The sequence below is a fragment of the Stegodyphus dumicola genome, chromosome X2, assembly GCF_044657685.1.
Source record: "Stegodyphus dumicola isolate Sdum_Otavi_A_Nest chromosome X2, ASM4465768v1".
Taxonomy (NCBI): domain Eukaryota; kingdom Metazoa; phylum Arthropoda; class Arachnida; order Araneae; family Eresidae; genus Stegodyphus; species Stegodyphus dumicola.
In genome coordinates, this window is record NC_140781.1 from 62,779,389 (window position 1) to 62,806,608 (window position 27,220).

Genomic DNA, 27,220 nt, shown 5'->3' on the forward strand with positions numbered 1-27,220 from the left:
TAAAAATTCTGTTGTCATTCCCTTCTTTCCATCAATTAGCTATAAATTTGCACATATTTTGCAGAAATTGAACTTTCGGGTTGTTTACTCTCCCATCAATAAAATTCCAACTTCTATACTCAAGGACCCCATTCCGGATATGAATTCCTGGGGTATTTATAGGATTCCTTGCCAGTGCGGTTTAATTTACATTGGCCAAACTAAGAGAGCCTTAAAATTTCGCGTCAAAGAACATGAGGCATATGTTAGAAAAAAGGAAACACAGAAGTCTTCTGTTGCTCAACATTGTTGGTCCGAAAATCACACTTTCAATTTTTCTGCTGCCAAAATTATTCAAAAAACATCTTCCATTGGAGAACTGGATTTTCTAGAGGCATTTCACATTCATAAAAATCTTTCTGTTCTAGTTAACGATCCTAATTCCAATCCAAATTTGCCTTCGGCTTTTAGAGAAATTATGTTTTAGTTCTGGTTTCGCCAACAGATGGCGCCACTTGCTTATTCTTGTCCAGGCTTTCTTATCTTATCTAAACATTATTTCCTATCTTGTTCATTTGCGGTTTTGCAGCTGAAGATGATGGTTCGGTAAAACCATCGAAACTAGTCCTGTGAAAATTTTGCAAATTTACGCTGATTTTTGTTGTTTGACTTCTGAATTAGTATTTGTTCGGCGTGTTATTGTGTCTTAATTAGTAGTAGATATATAACCATTGTAGTATATCAATTGTAATTCCCATGTACGCTTTCTAACTGGGAAAGCTGATTATATGACGTTTTCTATAATTATTACATTCTATAATTATATACAATTAAAAGTTTACGAACCCGCTAATCACATCAAACCAAGTCAGTGTAGCAAAATATTTTGATATTTTAATTTTCAAGTAATATGAGTTTGTTACTTGACTTTCTGAATTTCATCAAAATCTAGCAACATTTAAACTGAAGATACTACAGAAGACTAGACATAGTATGATATTTTTCAAGGAAAAGAAAATACATACCTCGTATTCTTAAATGTTTTCATTCTTTGCGCCATTCATTTTTGAAATCTGTTAATATTTTTACTCATCTTTAACAAACTCCTTATTCCTATCTATTCACCTTAACTGAATGAGTAAAAGCTACTATAACATGTTAAATGCACAAACTAAGTAACGCTGTAAATGTTCTTCTAATATTATGTCATTATACCATAACAGGTAGTTTTAAGATTTAAAAGATATGAGTTCCTATTACCATACCTAAGGTTAATAAAAATTTTCAGGCATTCTTGTACATTTTTATGGCTCCTTCCCTGAGGCAGATAATGCATCCCTTCTCTTAGGCAGATAGCCCTCGAGTGCTTTGCCATAATCAAATAAATCAATCATTTAATAATAATAAATTTTATTATTATTAAAATGGTTTATTTATTTAACAAAAAATCTGAAAGGCTTCAGATTTTAAATTCGTCGAAAGGGGTGTTTTTTAACGTTTTGTGTGTTGCCTTTATTTATTAAATATCATGTTCTACTTACTCAAACTAGAAAATTCTGTTCAACAGTAATATCGCGAATTAATTTTAAAATGAGCATATCTTTAAAATTTCCAATACAGAGTCTTGCGCGCTGGAGATAAAAATGTTTTTTTTTTTTTTTTTTTTTTTTTTTTTTTTTTTTTCGTACAGTGTTTCTATTGCTTGCTTAGTTTTTTTTATTCAAAAATTCGTTGAAGTGTTACAAAATCTGAAATCGATAATAAAACAAATTTCAAATTCAAATTAGGGCTTCCATATGCCCATACTCTATGGAATATTACGTTATTCAAATTTTGATCGCTCTAGGTACCGTTGTTTTATCACAATGCGAGAAACATACGTACATTTATGCAGATTCTTCATTATTTAATTTCTTTAAATATAAAGACGGGGTGCTAATATATGGTGGGAACGATTTGAAAAGTGATACAGGCTTTTAACGTTTTCGACGCAAAATGCCAAAACGAAATTAGTAGTCCTTCAGGACAAATTGCCCCTTTGGACTAATAAATCATCTTAACCACTATAAATAGCCATATTTTTATTTTATTTTTAAAGAATATGCCTTTTCTCATGGACTTTTCTTCATGGTGTTAGGCAATTTTTGCTCTGAATCCTCATATATGCAAAAACATTAAAATGCAAAATATGCTGTTCACAGTTGGTTTAAAAATAAAATTAAACCCTATTTATATTACAGCACGGTACTGTGCTTGTCAACAGCATAAATTGAAAGCATATCATCGTAAATCTATGTCCTGATTTATCCCGTTGCGTCGACAAAAATCATGGACTTTCCTTTCAATTCGTTTATCATTGGGGATAAATTGCTTATACGTATGCTTTTGTTTTTTGAACGTGCCACTTAAAAAGTCTAAATCTTAATATTACCTAGTCTTACATGTATTGGATGCCATATTAGGAATTATTTATAAACAGATATATATTTTATTGAATATTCTGATTCTGACCGTTATGTTTTAATTATTAACATATGTAATTGTCTAGGCAATTTCCCTGGCGAGATAATGGAGTGAATGCAATTTAATATACTGCGAACAGAAATATATAGAATAATGTGTTAGACAGAGTTATTTCTGATCAAAGAAATTTTTTTAAAAAATCTCATATTATATGTTTGATTTCTGTTATGCGTACATATTATTTTTCAATTATTCTGCTGTATCGTTCAGTTAACAGTGCTATTTGATTTATTGGATTTTAGGTTATCATATTTTTAAGATTTGCAACTTTATGATTGAAGCTGCATTGTCTACTGTTTACGGTATTTTTGTAGCAATTCTCCAATCGCGCAACAGTCCTTTGTAAAAAAATAATGGTGATGTTTAAAAACTAAAACAGAAACAAAACCAAATATTAAAAAAATTAAAAAAGTATGAAAGTTCAGTGTAAAATACGTGTGGTTTAGTGAATGGTATTTATTAGTGCAAAGCAATCCACGCTTAGTTGTCTTACAGGAGAGCAGTGGTTTCAAACTGACGGCCTGAATTCGGCCAGCGAATACACTTCAGTTATGTATTTGTTGTTAATACAGTGCTTATATATTTAGATATAACATAAGGTTACAGGCGAAAACATCGCGGCGAGAACTTGCGGGTGAAAGCAAGACAAGGGAAAAAGATCGTCCTGAAAACATCATGGTATAAAATATAGTCATCGAAAATAAACCGGTTCAAAAACATAGCAATTTTAAAACATCGTCGTGAAAAATACGTAATAAAAAATAAAGCACCTGCAAATCGCATGACGATAATATCTCAGACATGTTACGTATTTAAGGCTTAAAATTTAAGGCTGAGGCTTTAAAATTGTAAATGCATATTCTCATAATTATTTGTGAGCGCAAGATGGAATGAGGAATGATTTTACCTCTATATTTCATATTTTTGAATTAATTAATAACATTTTTCTAAAAGGGCAAGAAGGAAATTTATGGTTTCCAAAACTGAAAATGAGAATAACAGTTAATAGAATTTTAAACTTACGTAGTTAACTATTATTAATGGTCATTATTTAATTCTTCTCTTTTATAAAGTTGTATTGGCAGTTTTTCATGAAATATTATAGTCTAAACAAAGTAGAAAGTTTAAGATGAATAGCTGCATGAGGTTAACTACATTAAAATTGTAAAATTACTTTCTTTTACTTTGTTAATCTGATGTTCTTTTAACAAATATCACATCTTGTTTTATTTCAAATAGTTAAATAATTTTAATCTAGGTAACCTCATTCAGTTATTCATCTTCCCTTTTCTAAATTTTTTAGACAATAATTTTCGTGAAAAACTGTCAATACAGCTTCATAAAAATATTAATTAAATAACTACTTTTAATAGATAAATTTAAAATGCATAAATTGAAATTCTATTAACTGCCGTATGTACTATTAATTTTCTAATCATTTTCAATTTTTGAATGCTTAATTTTTCTTCTTGCTTTTTTTTAGCGAAAAATTGTTAATTAATACAAAAATATGGTATATATATATATATATATATATATGTATAGGAGTAAATATACTTCTGATTCCTTTTTTCCCTCACAAATCACTATGCGAATATGCATTTACAACTTTTAAAACCTGATGATTTTATCGCCATGCGATGATTTGCAGGTGGTTTATTTTTTACCACGACCTTTTTTACGACGCTGTTTTAAAACTGCAATGTTTCTTAACCTCTTTATTTTCGACGATGATATTTTTACCACGATGTTTTGGAAATGAAATGTTTTTTACTTGCATTTTCTTCTCTCACGATGTTTTGTATGACATTTTCGTTGTTTTCTCCGCAACGTTTCAGTCGTGATGTTTTTGCCGCAATGTTTTTGGCGGACACCTAACATAAATTCACTTCACCGTGGATTACAATACGGTGTTTATTATGAGTATAGGAAAGCACTACCACTCATTAAAGTTGTTATTACTTTCCAACTGAGGTCAAAGTTGGCGTTGCGACAAACACATGTATTTTTCTCCATGTGGCTTAGAAAAATTTTAATATTTAGAAAAAAAGACAATAGGTTGTCATTATTTATTCTTAAATTTTGCCCCATTCGGAGAGATTTCGTTGAAAGTTTGTAAGTTTTATAATTTGTTTAATTTTATATTGTGTTAAAAGTAAGTTATTTAGCAGTTAATTCAACATATCAGAACTATTTGAAATTCATGGTAGTCTGAAAGTTTAATATTTAGCTGTTAGTATGTTAACAAGAAGTTTCTTGCAGGTATTTTCTTATAGATAGAAAATAAATTTCGTTGATAGATATATATATATGTTATATGTATATGATAGATATGTTATAGATAGAAAATAAAAGTGGAAAAAGAAAATAAAAGAGCAATATGCCTAAATTTTCCTTGATTAATGTCTTCAGCTGTGACGCAAACATTTTTAATTCTAAGAATCTGATTGATAATGTGTTAGCAGTTACTTTTTTTTAGGGAAAGGGATATTGGAATTCCAGTGTAGGAGCTAAAAGTAGGGAAATTAGTTAAAAAGTCGTTTTTTATTAAAAAGTTTAATTACTTTACAGTTGAGAATTTTAAGGTCAAAGTAATCGAGTTTGTTGTTGTTGGAAATGGTTTTATTAAGTTTTAAATATTTAGCATAAATATTAGTTGTTTCAGTTTACCCAGAATTCTTTAATATGATAAGGTTATAAGGTACTTCTCCCACCTTTTTAGGCATGCCTTCGTGGTGTGGTGGTGGTGGTCTGCACGCCGGGTGCGTATTCCCTGTGAAGGCGTTGCATATTTTTGTCTTTCCTGCTTCCAAAAAAAATACCTAATGTCTCTGCAAGGTTATTATTTGTATCTGAAAATAAGAGTAAATTTTTCTTTGTGATTATTTTTACTATTTATAAATTAAGTCTATTATAAATTTCTTTTACGGAAAAAAGGTGTAACAATTTTCAAAATCATAACTGTTAATATTCTCAATACAAAAAATTTTAACTTTTCCGATATTTTATTTTATTATTTTTAATAATCCAGCAGTAGGTAGGGAGCAAAGTGGAATTATGGGCAATGTGAAAACAAACTTTTTATAAATGTTTTCAGAAATAAAGGCTATGTTCTTTTTATATATTTGGTACTGCTGGCAATAAATCGGAATTTATTAGTTTTGTTTCAATTAGTTCATAAAAGTCTTTCAAATGAAGCTAAACTTATTTATTTCATCTGTATATGCAGTCGTAAATTGATTTTTAAGTATCTAGATATCATTAAAAAGTTCTGTTATTTATCTTGAAAATTATTTTCCAGACTGTGGTGTTTAAAACAATTAAGTTCGGCTGTGTAATATGTTCTGTTTTTATTATCAGAGCTGTTATTAGTGAAATTTTTAATTAATGCACGTTATTTTTGGTTTGTCCCACATACTCTAAATTTCAGGTATGGTAGGTAATAAGATAAATACCATTAAATGTTTTTCAAAGTGATTGATTAATGGTAGCCTTTGGGGTAAGAGAGGTGCTATTTTTTTACATAGATAAAGCAACTGAAATAATGACATTCATTTATATTAATTCTTTATAACTCAACAATGTGATAAAAGTGAGTAGGGTAAGATTGTTAATGGAAATCTTAGAGCCAAAATTTCAAATTAGAAAGTCAATCACCCTTTATTAATGACTGATAAGCATTTAGGATACGAGAGGTGCTATTTTTTACACAGGTCAAACAATTGGAATTATGCATTATATAAATTTTATATAACTGGAATTATGTATTATATAAATTTTATACAACTGGAATTATGTATTATATAAATGATATTTATTATAAATTTTTCCTTTTTGAGACATGTTGTCTTTTTTCGTTATTTTCATTTAGGCTATGAGCCTTCACATTTCCTAAATAGAAAAAAAATTTGCTATTTTATTAAAATTTTTCACCTTAAATTACCTTTTGATAAAATAACTTCCTTAAAAGCTTTGACTCGGAAAATTTTTTTTTACTTGAAATTATTTACTTTCAGTTGTTTTACAAATTTTTAGCAATTCTTCTTCGGTTGCGAAATTTATCTAGCACATTGCTTTTAGTTCCCCAATGCTTTTTCTGCTTTCTTATAGGAATATTCTTTTATGTTTATTTTTATGTATTTATTTTAGGGTCATGTCTGTGCAGTTTATATCAAGATGGTTATTTAAAAAAAAGATTAACTTTTTTGAAAATTTATTGCACTTCTAAAGCACTTTGATTATTTTAATTAAATTACCTTAATCGGCACCTAATTTTTAATTTAAATTTTGAAATGATTCAAAAATTCATAGTCATGTCGATATAATTTATAAACGTGCTGTACTGAAAATTTTTCGGATGCTCCGTAAAAAAAAGACGAAGTAAATTCCAACAATTACCGTATTTGCCGGCGTATCAGACGCACGTTTTTTCTTTGAAAATAGGTCTGAAAAACGGGGTGCGTCTTATACGTCGATACTCAATTTTGATTACATTCATTTCTGGAAATTTCTTCTATTCGGATTTATGCGATTTTTTTTTTTTTTTTTTGTTTCCTTGCGGAGGTTGAGAACAGTACTTACGGAGCGTTTAGTGAATGCCCATGTGCTGTCACCGACGATCACAGCTGGGTTCGTTTAAACTTTCCAATTTTTGCTATCTGCATTTAAATGTGTGAAATTTCTGCTATTCAGTTTTCTTAAATTTTTTAGCAAGTTATGGCTCAAAAACACCGTCGGCATTGCTATAACATAGCATACAAGCTACATGTGATTGAGTATGCTAACGAACATGGAAACAGAGCTGTCAAGAGGCATTTCGGGCCATCCCCAGCTTAGAAAATAATTCTTCATTTAGCTCTGCAAATAAGTGTTTGGGTTGTGACGAAGAAGATTAAAAGGTGTTCTTCCCCAGATAGATTGGGTATTCGCAGGAAGTATTACTTTGCATTTGTATTACTTTATATTTTAAATACTGTAAATTCATTATAATGATCAGTAATAAAGTTTTATCCTTCAAAAATGTGTATAGAATAAGGTGGGTTTCGTCTTATAGACCGGTGCGTCTTATACGCCGGCAAATACGGGGATATACATATTACATATTTTGTATCAATATGTATCAATATTTTCCTTTAAATTGTTAATTTTTTAATTAATTTAATTTGACCAGTGTAGTGGATGTCCGCAAAAGTTGAAATATCTCAACCTAACGTGACTCTTATAAGTAGCGGTAGTTACATATACGGTAATTAGCTGTGTGATCAATTCTTCCTTTAAACAGCATAATTATACTATTTAGTGTCATAATTAACCCTTTCCTCTCATTATGAAATTTCATTTATCAAAGTACTCGATTGTGTAAGACCTTACCAAATCTTAGAACCCCAAATTTGGAAAAGATAGGGGTCTTATATTCGAGTGAATATAATATTTACACTCTTATTTCTATCGAACTAAAATGTAATAATGCCCGAAAAAATAGCAGATAATAAATTTATTGCGATTGATGCTGCAATAATTATCCGTTTACTGTGGTTTAGCAAGGCAGGATTTCATAAAGAAGATTTAGTTTATTTTATTATAGTAAAGCACGCGAGCGCTATCTGCTTAAGAGGAGAGATGCCTTCGCGAAGAACAAGAGAAACTGACTTATATCTAGATTACACATGGGAAAGACCGCGAAAGTGTCCATGAGGCCAGCCCGTTCGTCTGGAATCGAACCCAGATCGAACTTTTAGTTTGGAGCGATTTTACTTTCACAAAGAATTGGTATGAATCTTCCGTACATTTTGTCACCTAGGATTTAATTTGGGTTTTAATTCAGTGGATGAGAAGATTGCTCATGCACTTACAAGCAATGAGACTGATGATACCAGTTGGAATAAGCAAAATGCTGCAGATAAATAGTGTAGGCGAAAACGGGCGGTAGCATTTTTAATGTATTTGGGCAAGAATATGAAGAAAAACAACGAAATCCTCAAGCACGCAGCCCATTCCATCGCTGAAGAACGAACCCAGAACCAAATATAAGGGTTATCTAACTCGGCTACTGAAAAGCCTGAAATAGAGGAGATAAATAATTCAAAGTGAAGAGGCTAATTACCACGTTATAAAACTGCTTCATTTGCGTCATAGTTCTCAAAACAATACTTTTTCATAGCTTCGTGAAACAATTTAAATATGATTGTATGTTTTCCAGCGTTTTCGCGACTGATATATTCATTCATAAACTATCAATTACTGAAGAGCCGCTTGTCAATTATTTCCAATCTTCTTACAATTCATGTGGTTGCATTTTTAGTCTATATTTAGAGAGTACCAATAGCAACGTTTCGCTTTGATTTGAAAAGCCAGCGAACTCTGTCAAATTATTATTAAAGTTTATATTAATCGGTAATAAGCCTCCGCATTTAAATTGGAATCACTATGAATAGCTTGAGTCCTCTATATTAGGCAGAATGCCATTAGCGTGTGTTGCGCAGTTCATTAAGTCTGCATTTAACATGATGAAGACTGAATATTACAATCGACATTTATCCTGTAGTTATCATCCGTTTAGCGATCACTGCCTTCCCAAGAGAAATATGCCAAACATTCAATGATATACTTCGACTGAATCATTAACGTACGTTTCCAAGTTGGACGATTCAATAGCTGCCCTCATTTAATAACTTTGACAGCGAGCTCCCCGCCTCATTGCAAATTAAAGCCTCAAAATGTTTAATATAATAATGGCTAGGGATCGTTCCCAAACTGCGTTTACTTTTAAACTAACTTCTTAACTTTGTAACGAAAATCGACAAAGTAGAACAAATTACTAACAATATGAAACACTATTAGAGGGGTTAACTAGTAAATTTCACCTTGTTTAATGCTTTAATGATTCGCTGCTCAGGAACAACTTTGCTCTTTTCTTGATATAGCATAAAGCCCTTTTCAATTTTGAAACGATTAATTTACTTGCAAAAGAATGCAATATGTTGTAATTGCGTGTCTTTCTTTTATGAAGCATTTTAAATTAAAATATACTCTAAAAATGCCATCAGATTAGCGTATGCCACTGTACAATCATTAAATGGGCTTAAAAAAAGTTTAGTTAAAGAAGGAGCAGCTTTTTTTAACAGTTACATTTTACCTTTATTAAATAAAATAAATTATTTCTCGGTTCTCATTATTTTAAATAGCTATAAAACCAGAATGAGCCATTTTATTTTAATTTTGTACGGCGATTTTAGACGAAGAAATATCACATGATTTGATTTAAGTGCAAGTAAGTAATACTATCATTTAAAATTAAAACCAAGGGCGAATTCAGCAGATTTGGTCTTTAGAGAAGTAGGTATATTCTTGTTTTGAATTAGTAAGATATTTGTTCCCAGTGATGAAATTAGAAGTTTTGATTGTTTGCTTAAGTTCGGATTTATCGTGAAATAATTTACCCTATGAGTAACTCTGCTCAAAGAGTAACAAATTTAGAATTCAAGGTCATCTTACAGAACATCAAATGAAAATTGAACACCAGCTTGAAAGGAAAATTTTGACAATTTTTGACGGTGATAATTAAGGCGATGATAATTTTTGACTTTAAGCTTTTAATTTTTATTTCAGCTACATTTAAACTTAAAATTAAAGGTATAATTACGAAATTAAATGCTAGATTTACTTAAAATCAAAATAAACGTTCCCTGCAGATGACAGCTAAACGTAATTAAGCGGAATTTTCTTTTTAGAACTCGAGCTGCACTGGATGAAAGGTAATATCTGTATCGATACAGATTAAACATGTCAGAATGCAAAATGTGCGTTATTTATTTATCGTGTAGTAGAACGATGAAGTAAAGGCTTTATGTACTGATAGTAGAACCATATCCTTTTCAAAGCTCGGAATTAAAAAAAAATATTTCAAATCGTCCTTAATACATTTTGATATATTTCCGATACCTTTTTCTTATGATTTAATTTTTTGACGTTCCAGATTAAAACTGCTATTTTCTTTCTGCAGTGCTGGAATTACTGAAGGTGTCTAACTCAGTGACATATTTTCGTTTCGGAATCAGAATTTGAACCCTTACGCTACGTATTCTACGAGATTTTTAAGGTCAATATTTTCTCGGAAAAAGCCATGAGCGATGCCTCTAAAATTTGAAATATGCATTTTCCTAGAGAAGGAATTAGCATATCATAGCTATGCGTAACTGACCACTGCGAACATCCTGGAAAGTGAAGAGACAAAAATAATATTAAAAATATGATTTCTGCAATCCAAATATTAGGCTAGAAAAACGACGAAGAAAAGACAGCCACAGCTGTCAACGCATGCTGTTAAGAACGTGCCAGAATTATTAAAATTCCCAGTGTCTATGCGCATATCTTGAGATGGTCAGTGTCCAGCTAGTGGACGACTGCTCATAATGCTAGATTGACAGCTAACGTTCGGAAAGTGGTATTTTATAAGGGAAAAGAAGTTACCAGAGGGAAAAACGACAGCTTGAGAATTTGAAAAAAGCGAACGAAGTGAGAAGAAACAGAAGGGGATTCGTTTTGAAAACAATCCGAAAGTGAAGTGCAAAGCGAAATGCAAAAAAGGAGAAAAAACATAATAAATTCAAAGCGAGATCAAGTTGAAGAGGGAAGTGGAATAAGAGATATTCCAAAATAGCACACGCCGTTGCAGTCATAGAATCCTTTCTTTCGCGTCTTACAGCTGTTTTCCAATCCAAATTCTTCCCCTCCTCCTTCCACAACCAGCAGATATCGTCTATCGAAGTTTATATTGCATACATGTTTTACCATGTCTCCGAGAGCATCTGCATCGGAGTCAGTTGTAAGAAAAACTGCAGCTTCTAACGTCTTTTAGACGGCTGGCCGATTCTTATGCTGCTTCTTGTTCTTACATCACTACCAGCGATATATTATTCGTCCTTACACTTGCACGAGCAGATAGGAAAGGATGGATGAGACTATTCCCAATTCTTTTTCCTCCCTCCGTCTTTCTCTCTCGTAGATGGGTTCTCTTCTATACACTACTTATTTCCTTTTCTTCCTATGGCTCAACTGAAAAGGGAGAAAACATAAAGTAACTGAAGAAAAGAAGGCAAATTCTGTTTCGAGTGATAGGCAGGCAAGTGTTTGCCGATGTAAGCTCACCGAGACACGCCGGAATACGTGGTGGTGCTTGGAATTGCAAATGCCTCTTTAACGAAAATACTCTCTCGCTGCAATTCTCGCCTTCCCTCTCGAAACGGAGGGGGGATGCTCATGATATTGCTAAGCTATTTCAGACTGTGCATGACTCGATGCTTACGGGGATTGAATCTTACGGAATAAAATCAACTTTGCAGTGGTTTTTCGTAGGGAGAAATCAAAGTTAGCTTTGCTATCTGTCCACGTATTTATCTTTTAAAGACATTTCGGATCGAATGTATAGCAATATACTGGACTCAACTTTTGTATGCTTTATAAATCAGGACTAAGAGACGAAAATTTAAGCAGATTAGTCTTTTCGGTGATCTGTAAGGCACATGAATAATTCTGAATAATTTTTTGGAATCACTTCAAATTCTGAATTCTTTCAGGAATTGAGAAGGATATTCCTAATGTTTTAACCTGATATTAATGGCTGGAACATTTCTTGTACGTTGAGAATACAAAAGAAGCAGCTCTCTGTTTGATACATAAAATTTCATTTTTTATTTTTTAAACCTAATAAATAATTCTCAAACTTAAATTTCATTTCCCGGTATATGCCAACTTTATTTTCAGTATTTAGAGAATAACGAAACAAGTGTTGCGTTGATTAATGAAAATCATATTATTATAATTGTGTTTATTGCGATTATTCAAGCCTTATATGTGTTGTTGTTACGTTATTTTTAATGTAATTTGAGTTAAACTTAAAGTTATGAACATGTTAAGTTAGTTAAAACTAAACTTAAAGTCAGAAACATGCGCTAATTGGACAAAGGGGCATCGCCTTTTTTAATTGTCATCAATGTAATCGATGCCATGACGAAACAGTACGTGAAACATAGCATTACAACCATTTAATAAGCATTAAAACCTCAAGTGAATGTTGATGATGAAGCCTCAAATTGATGAAATTTCAGATTTAATAAGATTGTCATTTGTCATTAGAAAAAATGCAGTCTACTGTAAATGATCGCAGCAGCTTGGGTAAAATATATCTTTTAACTTGTAAATGTACGTTTATCTAGTTTATGGTTAAATTAACAAGTACATTTGAATAATAAAAGTAGTTACAGTTTTACTTTAAGCAAAACTGTTGAGCAAAACTGTTGCAGCAGATACTACTCTCTTTATAACGTTCCGTTAAATTTTTTTGGAAGCAGGAGAAGTGAAAAATTAGCAACGCCTTCGCCGGGAATCGAACCGCGGACATCTCAGTACGTGCTGAGCGTGCAGACCACTACTCCACGAAGGCTCGCTAAGAAGGAAGGAGAAATACCGTTTGATTCAAATGCCTACTGAGAATTGTACCACATAGAAAAATTAGATTAAATAACTAATCAAGCATGTAGCTATTAAGTGAGTCACACCAGCAAAAATAAAGCTCAATACACATCAGAATGCACGGCAAACCTCGATTTTCGATTGTGGAGGAAACAAGCATAGAAACTGCAAAAAAATTAAAATGAAATTTCTAATAGATTACCTTAGCCCTATCTTCAAATCTTCGACGCCTTAGCTTATATCTTCGTTGTCTCCATCTCTAATTCTTTCTCCCAGGGCGCTCGTTGTGTTATCAACTGTGGAAGGGGAAAGCAGCATACTGTACTTATGTTTCTATTTATGTGAACTGTTTATTTATTATCTTATTTTAACATTATTTCTGTTAAGTATTACTTTGTTATTTGGCATATAATGATGGAATTATTTTTCGGAGCGGAGAGGCTTGGAATACAGATGTCCTTTCCTCTTATAAAGTAAGCTTTATATTATTCTCACTTACGGAAGTTTCAGAAGAAAGCTGTTCCTTCGCATTGCTGAGAAAACCTGTATTTGAAGGTTAAATGGTATTTATGATTTCGCAATATAAATAAACTCTTTTTCATCTCTTGCTTTTTTAAAGAAAGAAAAAAAAAGAAGAGGAAACTCTTTTACTAGAGTATTTTTTTTTCTTAAAAATATTCCATAATTTCGATTTCCTTCCTTAATTTTGAAGATTTTTCTTTTAGTTAACTACTTACATTAGGGCGAAGTATACTAGGGCTTCCTGTTTAAGGTAGGAATGGCTTCGTGGAGAACTTCCTAAAGAAAAATTGACCAGCATTCACTTTGCACATAGGGAAAAACACGAAAATTCTCATGCACCTAACCCATTTGATGAAATTTATACCCGCGTCAAACTAAGAGTATTCAGCGTTATTATCCTCTGTGCAGCTAGTGTTCTATTCATTCTCCTATTTCGGTTTAGTTACTTTATGTTTTCCATCTAGTTCTTAATAGTGGTCACCGTGATGAAAACGCAATTAATTTTCTTCATTAATGATAATAATAATATGGAGTCCTTCTAGTATGTAATCTCATTTAAATCTTGAGTATTTATTCGCCCTTCCTATTGTAGAACGAATAACTAAAATTTATTTTTATTATACTCAGAATGCAAGAAATCATCATTCATTTTATTTTCCAACAAAAGTACTCCTTTTAAAATGACAAACATTTTCCATTTTTTTTAATATTTCCAACTGAAAATCGTACTGGACTAATCTAAAGTCGCAACGATACAAACAAATTTTATACATGAGTACTATTTTAAATTTCTTAAATAGTCTTTAAGCACATGTAAGGAGAAGTAAACAGTAACAAGTTACATACATAGCATTTCGTAATTAGCAGTTTTTCATTTCACCCAGTATGTACACCCTGTATGTTCACCACATGTGTGCAATTTGTTTGTGTCGTTGCGACTTAGATTGGTCCAGTGCAATTTTCATTTGGAAATGTTTACAAAAAAAAAAAGGGAAATGTTATGAAATATTGACAGTTCCTTTTATGTTCTTATTAATTTCAAACGGCAGTTTTGTGCCTTCCTCTTCAGCATTCCATCATTCGCAAGTCTTTCATCTTTGTAATAGTAGGTGAGCATTTAAGTGAAGCTAGAATAATAAAGCTTGCTTCTTCATGCATCTAATCTGCGCTATAAGAAAAATAAATTATATACTTGTCTAAGCTTGAAGGGAAAAAAACATGTAAGTTAAATGTTTTAAAATAAAGCGTTTGTTGAGTTTGTCCTTGAATAAATTTTTATGTTAGAGAAAGTGTAGAAACTGAAGAACCAACTCAATATATTTATTTTAATTATTTTATTAATACAAGAATGCACGCAAGTATATCTTCAGATAATAAATGATAAGACAGGAATTTTCAGGAGTATACAAAATAAGTACATACAGTAGATTAAGAAGTTGTTCTGAGTTAATGCGCGATGGAAAAGACTTTCCGCGCTTTAGGATGCGACATCTTGGTATAACGATTCTCTCTTTGACCCAATTTCTTAACTGGGAAGTAATATGAGCGTGCCCCCTGTAACGCCAAACCATAGCAGGCGAGATTTTCGTCGATGTCAAGTGTTTTCTGGTCAGAACTATGGCGACAATGGAAGTGACAATAAGGAAATAAGTGTCAGCAGATGGTAAATTTGTAGGTTGAGATGCAGCCATCGAAAGAAGCGAAAAGACGCTTGATAAGGTAGAATTGGGTTTTTGATTGAGCTCCAAAAGCAATTGCCGGCAGGAGAGACGTCACTTTTCTTCCATTTGTGAGGCCACCGCTACAAATATTTCAATCTTATTCTTAGCTCTTTTTATTCATTCCCCTTCATGGGATATCGGAAATAAAATGAAACGACCGCATTTAACTGCCGATAAACTGCCTCATGAAATAGAACTCGGCCTTTTCGTTGCGGATTTGATGTTAGTACTCCTTTTTAGGCTCAAAAAATGCATTTAAAATGCATTCAAAAGGTACTTTTAAGCAGGAAAGAAAACATACTTAGAATACATCTTTCTATAATTTTAGATAATTGTGTTGCCTTCATTTTCTATTAAATGTATTCATCCTTATAAAAGATGAGAATAATATAGCAAGGAATGACGTCAAGTGAATAAGATCGTGCATCTCAATGTGCAATGTCACATTATTATTTAGAAAACGATTTTATGTATTCTTAAGGAATATATGTAGATATAATGTAGAAAAGATTATGCCTTGTTTGAAAAATTGTCTAGGCCTTGTGTATTTTTATAGTCATTAAGTTTTATAGTCATTAAGTTTTATAGTCATTAAATTTTATAGTCATTAAGTCTTTATTATCTTATTCTTGAATAATAATTATTCTACATAAGTTGGATAAAAATTAAATTTATATTAACTTCCCTGTATTCCAGAAAACGCTAATAAATAATACACTTTTTAAAATTTATTATAAGATATGTTTATTTTTTATGAAATATTAGGAATTATCAAATTAGAAATAACGTTTCCGCTAAAGCAAATGCTATTTTTTAATGATACTTTCCCGTACTTCACTCGTTCTTTAGAAAACATATGTGAGAATTTTACTACTTCACGTCTTTTGTATCATAATATACAATATGTTTGACGATTTCATTTTACAATCATATTCTCAAGTTTATTTCTTAACTTGTTATTCAACAATATATTCTTGTCATCAAGATAAATTTTCTAATAATTTCTATTCTATAAAAGTGAACTTATTTACTAAATTTTAATTTACTTTGCGTTTTTTTAAACACAATATGCCCAATAATTAGGATATTTCCTATCTTATCTAATCACTATATCTTATTTCGTTCGTCTGCGCTTTTGCGGCTGAGATTGATGATTCGTAAAACCATCGAAACTAGTCTGCGAAAATTTGAAAATATAACGCTGATTTTTGTTGTTTAACTTCTAAATTAATACATTCTTTCCGTTTATTTAAATGTTTAAAATATTGGTAACATTCGAAACTTCAGTTAATTTCTTGCTATAAATTATTTCTTATGTGAAATAGTAGCTACGTAATATATTTTAATGTAAAAACTTTAACATGTTGACAAACATTTCTTACCCCAAAAATCTGTTTTGAATTTCAGGAAACTAATTTGCTGGTTTTAGCATTATATAGCTTTTTAGAAAAGATGTCTAGGGATTTATTTCCTAAAATATTGTCTTAGCCATGTACGCTCAATTACAAAGATTTTCAAAATGAGTTGATGAAGTTTATGAAAATAGTTTCATCAGGTGAGAAAAAGATAAAAAACATAACATTTTACGCAGTCACCATACAGAAAAATTTCGATTTATTATGACTTCAGTGAAATTTCCATAGCTTTAGTTAAAAAATTCAGGTTAAATACTCAAGAACGAATTTACTCTTTTTTTACTTTTACACTGCTAAGGAGGACTACTGACCGGGAACAAACTCTTTTAGTATGATGTCCAAATTATTTCTCAGTGTATGTTACTAAAGGATTCTGAAGAGATGTTTTTCAAAATTAAGAGAAATTATGAAACAAAAGGTGCTGATAGCTCCGTACTAGGTAAAACAGCGATCGTAACTAACTTCATATTAGCTGTTAGTTACTAGCATATACGTAAATGTGTACAACTTTTTGTATTTAACTTTGCAAAATGTAGTGGACGTTTCATTAAGTAAAACATTTTTTTTTTTTTTTTTTTTTTTTTTTTTTGTCTTGACTGGAACTTTACAAAGCCATAACTCTTGAAAGTATTTTCATAAAATTCTGTACTTTGTTTTGGAAAAACTGTAACTGGAAGCTCATGTTTAGCATAGATATTTAAAGATATAAATCCTGTAGACGAGCAATCTGTATAACTTTCTACATTAAATATATAAGGTTAATATTAATTAGCCCAGCTATTTTATCTTTTTGCTTTTTGTTTTGTCTACCTCCACCAGAATGCAAATTAGTTAAAAAATAAATATAAAAATTCTTGAGTTTTTAGAAGACGGTAACTTGGTAACTTAGGCTGACCGTCATTCTTCTTAGCTTCCCTTGCTGTTGAATTTAATTTATTGGCTTAAGCCTCTGCTTGCCGGTGTTTTTTCACGAACGCTACGAAGGAGCCAAGGTTTAGTTAGACCCGCTGATTTTGTATTTCACTTTCAGTTGAATCTGAACTTGCATTTAAATTACCCGCAAGCTGGCTGAGTTGTGCTTCTGTTAAATTAAGAAGATACCACTTACTTATCATGTACAAATATCTAAACTCCTTTATTTAAGGCCAAATATTTTGTTGGTGCATTAAAATACAGGAAAGAAATAAATTAGTTATATGAAGAAGCAGCCTTCATGGTAAATGGAATTAGAAAATGCTATAAGGTATAAGAAAATGCTATAAGGTATGCTATAAGGTAAATCGTGGTGTAGAGGTCAGCACGCTCGGCGCGTAGGTCCGTGGTTCGAGTCTCGGCGATGGCATTGCTCATTTTTCACGTCTTCCTGCTTCAAAGTACTTAATAATAACTCTACAGTGGCGCCCGAACTAAAGTGGTGGATGATAATTCTCCACCATTAAGATTTGGCGATTGGGTCCCCCATGCCCAAGTCGCCCTTTAAAAGGGGGAGTATACAAGACATTTCTCCCACCTTCTTAGCATGCCTTCGTGGTGTAACAGTCAGCACGATCGCCGCGTATTCGAGAGTTCCGGAGTTCGAGTCCCGGCGAGGGCATTACTAATTTTTCATGTCTCTTGCTTCGAAATAATCGAATGTCTCTACAATGCTAGCTTTATAATAAAAATTACTATTATATTTATTTTTTCTTCATTCCCAGATTAATTAAATTAATTAATATTTTAAATTTTAAATGCCTTTCATTTAGGAGAGATATAGTAAGTAAGCAGAAAAACTTTATCACTATTATCTTCTAAAATAACTTCTTTTCATGCCAATCGGTATCTGAAACCATTTCTTTGAGGTGCTGTTAATCAAAACTGAATCAAGAGCAAGAGGCGTCTTAGCCTTGTGGGATATGTTGTATTAAGTAAAAAAGTTTTTTTTAGGGTACAAACAATTATGCATATGAAAGCTGTTCTATTTAGCTCTTTCTTTACTTTTGTTATCTAATCTAAGTATCAGTGTTTGGATACACAGGGTACTGTTATTGTAACATAGATCCCATCAGCTGAATGCTGAAAGTTGGACCCAAGTTCGAACCCAGGCCAACGGACTGCTTGCGTAAATGGTTTTTATGTTTTCCCCCATGTGTAACGTGAATACAAGCCAGTTTCTTAAAAAAAATTCCCCACGAAGGCATCCTTTCCATAGCCAGATAGGCCTTGTGTGTTTTGCCGTATCAAATTAACTTAACCTTTTATAATATAACATTATTCATGAATGAGTATTTGATTTTTCTTTTTTTTTAGTCCATTCCCATATCTTAAATGTATATTTAAATTTATCTTAACTTTCCATAAACACGGTGGAGGGGGCAATGAACATTGATAAGAGACATTAAAAATTGTAAAAAAATAAATAAATAAGTAAATAAAAATACAAAAATTTATAATAACCTTTTTAGAAACCAAAGGAAGAAAACATAAAATTCGAAAGCTGAATCAAATAAATCTAAAGAGCTAAAAACTTGGAACAAAATATGATTAGCTTAATTTTGCTATTCTTCAAGGGGATGGACAGAATTAAAACAATTACCATGGTTCCAGCGTCAAAGAAGTACAAAACAACGTTTTATACTTACCTACATGCATACATATATCATGTGTTATAGTATAATAATTTACGTTATGTCTTATAATTGTTTTTCATTATCACCTGATGTATTTTAAAACGTAGTAAAGTGTTTGCATTTTGATTAAAATGTAATTAGAAAAGGATATTTCGATGTAAAGAAAAAACAATGAATGCCTTCTTGCCTGCTTACTTAAAGTGAAAATTCAGAATTCTATGTCTATTATGAATTTCTGTCATTTTTCTCTGCTTAATGATAGCTTTATCAAAGTGATATGTAGATGATATCTGAAAAATCATTAATTTCTTCAATTATCGAAACATTAACATTACACCAAAGTTAAAAACTTTTGAGATTTTATAATTGTGACTAATGTCAGTTGCTTTTCATTTACAGGTAAACCTCATAACACAGTCAACAAATCAAGCAAAAGGAAAAAAGAAACTAAGCAAAGTCCACCACTTGATGGAAACAATAACAAAAGTCCAGTTGTGGGACAGGTTACAGATGGTGAACCTGGTGCTTTAAGTAGTGTCAGTCCACCGGGCAGTCTGAATGGCAACAGTAATTGCTCTAGCAATCTCAATTCCACCCTCGGGGACAATAAGCCTCCAAGCTGTGGTAGTGACCAAGAGAGCGGGGACAAGGGCAAGAGGAAAAAAGCCAGAACAACCTTCACTGGACGGCAGATCTTCGAGTTGGAAAAACAGTTTGAGATTAAGAAGTATCTTTCTTCCAGCGAAAGAACTGAGATGGCTAAACTCTTAAATGTTACTGAGACACAAGTAAGTTACCTTCTACTTTACAAAAAATTGCTGATATTACCTAAGTATAAAAAAGGGGGAAAACGGACATCAAATCTGTGTTAAAAAAACTGTATTAAAAACAGATTTGAACAATCTGAACAACAGAACAAGTCTGGAACACTTGCTTAGGGAAAAACCTGAAAATAGGTATGGAGAAATATATAAAAAAATGGAAAATCCTCAGAAATGAGAGATATTTAACAGTAAAATAAAATTTTAATCTGGGGGAATATTTATAAGTGTAATGATTTAATTAAGTTGTAGCATATAAGGGGCAAGTAAAAAAGTCATGTACATGTGCATCTGTTTAACGCCTTATTCTTCAACGAAAGCTTCCACAGTATTCGAGGAGTTTCTGGCTGCTGGTTCATACAGATTTAAGGATTTTTATGTAGGGAGTGGAATGGGTGGCTAAAAGGTAGTTTAATCTTTCAATACGCTTTCAATACGCTGGCATTATAAATAAAGTCACAATCTTTTTTTACAAGATCATTTGACAATAATATTTTGTTTTTGGGGGTTGTTGAGGTTTTTTTTTTATTTTTTTTAATTCATCAACGCTCAGTTTTCTAAACGCAGTTCTAATTTTGCAACAGGTCTTAAAATCAAATGATTTTGAATAATTTATAAAGTACGACTGTATTTTATAAACTAAATCCACTTGGCAGCTTCGTTTTTCTGATGAATTATCGCATCGTGGCTGTTGAATCTCCAGTTAAAAATTCTAAATAATTAAATATTGTTTTAAAATTGATCAGGTTAAAATTCGTTAATAGAAACTACAACTTGATTGCTTAAAATAATAACAAATGCAGAGTTTCCATTTGGAGACTGACTACACTGCAGAATAGTTTCCGGTAATTATAATAGTTACAGTAGAACATAGAACTTCATTACAATAGTGCACAGAACTTCATTAAAACTTGAGGGAAGTGAGTATCTTGTTTCTATTCTTATCTCTCATTCTAATCAAATCAATCCTACCGGGGCGTCGTCTTTAGATGCTCTATTATTGATGCTCTATTATATAACCTATTACTGATGTATTTCTGGTCAGTGGAAAAAAAAAATAAATGACGTAGATAGGATAGGAGGAAGAAAAACCAGAGAATATCTCTTTTTTTTCTTAATGAATTTTTAAGATAAATCCTAAAGAAAGGCTTGAAAAGAATTTTAGCAATAAAACGTTTTTTTTAATCAAGCAAGTGGTTAGAGATTATGTATTGGTAATTGGTATACAACGTATGTTGTTGTGGCTAATCTTGCTTGTCTGATGTCAGAAAATGCCCACGAAATTCATCGTGGTAAGGAGGCAAGATTGCCCCTGTCAATGGCAAGAGCGTTGGACATCATACAGGTGACAGTACAACTTTGATCAGTTCTGCCCTCAGTCTGGAAGGAGATCACCCGAGGGGTGGCCTCCTAACTGTTTTCCTTACCACCAACCTCTCGAGAGGACTTTTGGCTCGCTGTATATTTTGAGTGCTACCGTGCCGCACAGACACTAAACATTTACAAACATCCATGCCTTCTCCGGGATTCGAACCCGAACCCTTTGGTACAGTAGTTAGAGTCGCAAACCACTAACTCGGTTGGGAGGGTATATAACGTATGTTGATGCAATAACTATTAAATGTGCAAGAGAAAACACTTTTACGAAGGCAAACTGACATTTTTCAGGATCGCATTTAAGTAAAATACGCGCTTAAAGCTAATGAGAGTTTAATAGGCGTATTATAACAAAATTTATATCATTGGCATAACTGTTCCAATTTCATTAACGTCCTGAGTTTATATAATTAAAAGAACTGTTCATTTGATACCATGAAGTCCACGTTAAGGCGTAATGTTGCTGAAAACAGAAACCTTCATTAGGCATAAATACGGTACAATTTAGACAAATCTTGAAATATTTCACGGTATCGCGATATAGTGCGTGAAGCCCCTGGATTGAAAACTCTTCCCTCTATTGAAAACGTTTAGAGTTTCGAAATTATTAATTAATTACAGTTTCTAAATGTTAAATGTTTTAAATTTAATTTTAAATGTTTATAAATTTAATTTTTAAATGGTGATCATATATAATTAAATTCTAATGAAACTATAAATGGAACGATAAGTTAAGAAAAAAATTGTATCCTATTAACAGCTCCGCGTGTCTGCGGATACAGTAATCAACAACTCCAGCAGAAGTTATCAGTAAAAATATGATTGAAAATATGCAAATATGATATAAATAGTGCAGAATACGAAATATCGTTAATATTAAAAGCATTGCAAATATATTATCGTAACTTGTAAAGTTAACTTAAACATATGTAGATTTCGATGATAAATTCTTATAACTAAGATCATTAATGACATGATCATAAAATTTAGTACCATTATTTATACGAGCTAGTTTTTCATGAAACTCTAAAAAGGTGGTATTAGTATGTTCGAGGTTGAATTCATAATTCAGCTCCTGATGAATTTTATTACTTTTAAACGTACCACGAAGTTTGTGAATTTGAATTTGTTTCGAAATTCTTTCTCTGAATTCCAAGAGTAAACCTAGACAGGATAGACATATTTTATTAAAGGACACAAAATATTTTTGTATTGAGTAATTTATCTATAATAATAAAAGCAAGTGTAATGTGTCTGTCTGTCTGTCTGTCTGACCGAGCTCTCCAGCCAAATCTATCGCACGCAGGGACCTGGAATTTTTTATACGGAAGCACAAAGGGGCTGGCCACCAGACCTCGAAGCCCGATTTTCGATTTTTGAATTAGAAAAATTTTAAAAAAATTATTTATAATTAATTAATCACGGTTTTTTTGACTCACTGATATTATTATTTGTTTTCAAATAACGTTCGATTGTAACAATTGATTTCTTTATTCTAGCGTTAGTTTGCTGTTTTGACGATACATTAAATCGATTAATTACAACTCATTTCTTTTTTGTAGCTTATTATTTATAATTAATTAATCACGGTTTTTTTGACTCACTGATATTATTATTTGTTTTCAAATAACGTTCGATTGTAACAATTGATTTCTTTATTCTAGCGTTAGTTTGCTGTTTTGACGATACATTAATAATAAAAGCAAGTGTAATGTGTCTGTCTGTCTGTCTGTCTGTCTGTCTGTCTGTCTGACCGAGCTCTCCAGCCAAATCTATCGCACGCAGGGACCTGGAATTTTTTATACGGAAGCACAAAGGGGCTGGCCACCAGACCTCGAAGCCCGATTTTCGATTTTTGAATTAGAAAAATTTTTTAAAAATTATTAATAATTAATTAATCACGGTTTTTTTGACTCACTGATATTATTATTTGTTTTCAAATAACGTTCGATTGTAACAATTGATTTCTTTATTCTAGCGTTAGTTTGCTGTTTTGACGATACATTAAATCGATTAATTACAATTCATTTCTTTTTTGTAGCTTATTATTTATAATTAATTAATCACGGTTTTTTTGACTCACTGATATTATTATTTGTTTTCAAATAACGTTCGATTGTAACAATTGATTTCTTTATTCTAGCGTTAGTTTGCTGTTTTGACGATACATTAAATCGATTAATTACAATTCATTTCTTTTTTGTAGCTTGTGGGGGGGGGAAGAGAGAGAGACAGTCTACATGTCCTACACTACTATTCCTGCGCTATTCACTTATCTGCATTTTCTAAATGCACGGGCAACGCCGGGCGGGTACAGCTAGTATCCAATAAAGAAAAGGCCTCCTGACTATTTTATTTGATCCTGTAAGAACTGAAAAGGAAATAGACTTTGGTTATAAAGAACTCTGGATGATAACGACGTTACAGAGTAATGCGCATGCACAAATATAATAGATGTGGTTTCGACGCCTGTCGGAGAGAGAGTTGGGAGCCTCCTCCAGCGAGCGAAGGTGTGGAGATTTTTTATTCGTCCAGTGAATGACAAGTGCCATTTCTTTAACGTCTCTGATAGTATCACCATCCTCGGATATCTCGTAACAGTTTTCTAAATGTATTAATTAAATTTTGTATCTGTGTCTTGTGTCGTGAATAAAAAAGTGATGCATCACCAATACCAGTGTTACTTCCCTTACAATTGGAGCATCCACGACGTCACACTTTATATGTTCAGATGAAGATTTAAGTGATGTTGAACCTCCAGACTCCTCCGAAATGCATGTCGCCTAACCAGTGGCCGAATTGTTAAGACCGCTGAATGGTCAGAGTTCGATTCGATTTCAATACCAAGCGAAATGGCTGCCTACATGGTTGGTTTTCGTGGTTCCCGCATCCCCGCCTGTGTAACGTACTAATTACGAGCCAGTTTCCCTTAGAAAGTCTTCCACGAAGACGTCCATTCCCTTAAGTAGATACCCCTCGCGTGCTTTGCCGTATTCAAATATGCTAACCTAACCAAATTACATGTCGTTAGAAATTGACGAACCCTCTCTTTGTCAAATGATACAAAAATTAAATCGATGGCACTGATATCAACTTCAGCCAAAAACGTTTATCGTCCATGTGGGCTTTAAATGTTAAGTTAGACGCATGCCTGAGAAGTCCTATCCAATATACAATATTTGTGTATTTAAATTATTTATTATTATTTGTGTTGCAGTGCAATTAAGTTCCCCAAATCGAATCTTTCGGCTTCAAACTTTGCATTTTTAAGATTTAAATTTATCAATTTAACTTTGTCAAATGATAGTAAGGTGATGTTTTATGCCTAACTAAGATATATATATGAGTTTTGTAAAACATAAAGCGTATTACTGAGCAATGGGAGTAAATGCTGGCTTCTTCCAGACGCTTGAAAAGCTCTTTCCTGATCTGAATGACCAATAGAAATTACCGTCTCTGATTTTATTAGCCGCATCTTTATATACATATTAGTGAAATTAAGTAAAGAAACTCATTACTTTTAAACTTATCTAAATGGCATTACTAGACCTCTAGACACTCGAAAAAGGGGGGGGAGCGGTCCCTGAACTTTCCGCATCTCTTGATATACAAATAAATAGCCCTAAAAATTTCAAAACGACATGTAGGGAAATACGTTTATTTTGGAAGGTAAACTTTAATTCTAGCATTTTAAAATTATATTATTTTGTTTATTTGATCGCAAAACCATCCATAACATTGTAGAGGCCTATTTGATTATTAATATTATGTTAAGATATGTCAAGATTAAATATTATGTTAAGATTGGCAAAATATACAGTATAACTCTTAAATACTTATGAAGATTGCACTTTAGAATAAACTTCGAAAACTGAAAACGGCTGCGCAAATATATATGATCTTAATGTTATTTTCTTCAAAAATCTGTAAATGCTTTGGAGATTGTATTTTAGAATAAACTGCAAAAATTCAAAAGGGGTGCTCTTCTATGTTTCTGTTTCGATTTCCCTGGCAATCACAGAAATAAAACTCTGAAATACTTCCTTATTAACAAGGAATTTTTTCTTATTGTTGTCATCGGTATCCTAATTTACTTGATAATTGCAATTTGCATTCAAAAGTTTCGCGGAATAAATAAAAAAAAAATGTATAACAAAATCTTGTTATGTAGCTGTTGAAATCATGTGAAGATTTCTTTGAATACTTTACTTAGGGTAAAAACGCTTTTTCTTCACAATTTAATTCCGTACGGCAATTTAAAATCTATTTATTCTTCGCCTATTTTGATGATGTACCTGACTAACCTGTATAAAAGAATTCTTCACGCAAAAATTGCCATCCCTAAAATTGTGCCCCTGGGACGAGCCGTTTCCTCCGCCCCCGCCCCCGCCCCCAATAGCTACGCCACGGATTAATGTCCCAGAATATCAGTAATTTCCGTTTCCTGGAAATGAGATTTCGAAACATCTCTATTCTCCCCTTTTTTGTTAGGATTATAATTCAGTTTTGCAGTTGTTTAGTTTTCAGTAATTCAAAAATATGTGGGAATGTAAATTAACAGGGTTGAAAATAATTACCAAGGGAGAATAGATCATAATATGAAAATACACCAACTCCAACCATACGAAAAAAAATACCCCCCAAAAAAGTACTGCCTTCCCACATTTTCTTTTCTAATGACGGGCACTTGCCTATGCCGATATCGTCCGCTCCTAAGGCCAAATCGGTGGTCTCTTTATTATGGAGAAACCTAATAGTTGGGCCACCATTGCCTCCTACGTACGAACAGATAATTTTCACATCCATGCCTTGTCATGGAGTCTAGCACGGGCCCTTCGGTATCGCAGTCAGGCTCCCCTAAGCACTATGCCGTCTGAGCGGCTGCCTTCCCATAGTAATCACGAATATGAGCACTTACGTCTGCAATTCGGACCAATGTAATCAAACAGTGGGAGATTTAAATGGTCCGAGCGTAACTTTGTGTCTGTTTTCAAACCATAGACGCTCTCTGTTCTTAGCTTCCATACCAGCAAAATATAAAGACAGTGGATTGTGGCTATCCGTGATCAAACAGTATTTAAGTAATTTCTGTTTCCGTACGTACAAATCTTGGGAAAATATTTATTTTTATTTCTACCATCTTTGAAAACATGTATTGGAACAGCTCATTATATTGTAATACTTCATTTGTTGGCATCTTTTGAGGATTAGGCTAAAATATAAGAACGTCTTATTTTCTTGTTTCGAAAGAGAAAAAGAAGGTACTGCCGTGTTAAGAATGCTTTGCATTTCATTATTTAGAAGTAGTATTTAATGTAATGTAGAGTGTATTTTATTACAGCTTTACCGAATTAAAATAAACTTTATTTATGTAAATCGCACGGGTATCACATTTTATTTAACTTTTGTTTTTAAAAGTTGTAAGTCACTTTAAAGGAGTCCCTACTGTGTGTCGTATATTCTTGTTTGATATTTTTTTATCTGGTAGTTTGTTATCTGATAGCATTACTCATAATAAAAGTGCATGTCATGAAGAGAAAAACTTTTCTTTCATTTATAGAAAGAGATCATTCAACACTTAGATTTTTCGTGTACTATACGTCACAAGAAAATAAATACTTATGCCGAAGAACACGCGACCCATTTTCTTCGTTGTCATGGAAAGAGCTGTTTCCACAATAATTTCAACTTCGCATGGGCGGGCGTCGAGAAGAAAAATTGCTTTCGCTGTTTCCCGATGCGGTCATAAGCTGATTTTCTTTTCCGAACGAGTGTCACCGTAT

The 27,220-nt window shown here is 32.3% G+C and overlaps 1 protein-coding gene across 1 annotated transcript in view; it reads left to right on the top strand.

Annotated features, from left to right (window-relative positions):
- The window catches only part of LOC118181101 (uncharacterized), a 293,578-nt gene that overhangs the window by 202,522 nt on the left and 63,836 nt on the right, over positions 1–27,220 (top strand). Inside the window, exon 2 of the mRNA XM_035350180.2 lies at positions 19,639–20,027. Coding sequence (XP_035206071.2) covers positions 19,639–20,027 — 389 coding nt within the window. The remainder of the gene's footprint in view (positions 1–19,638; positions 20,028–27,220) is intronic.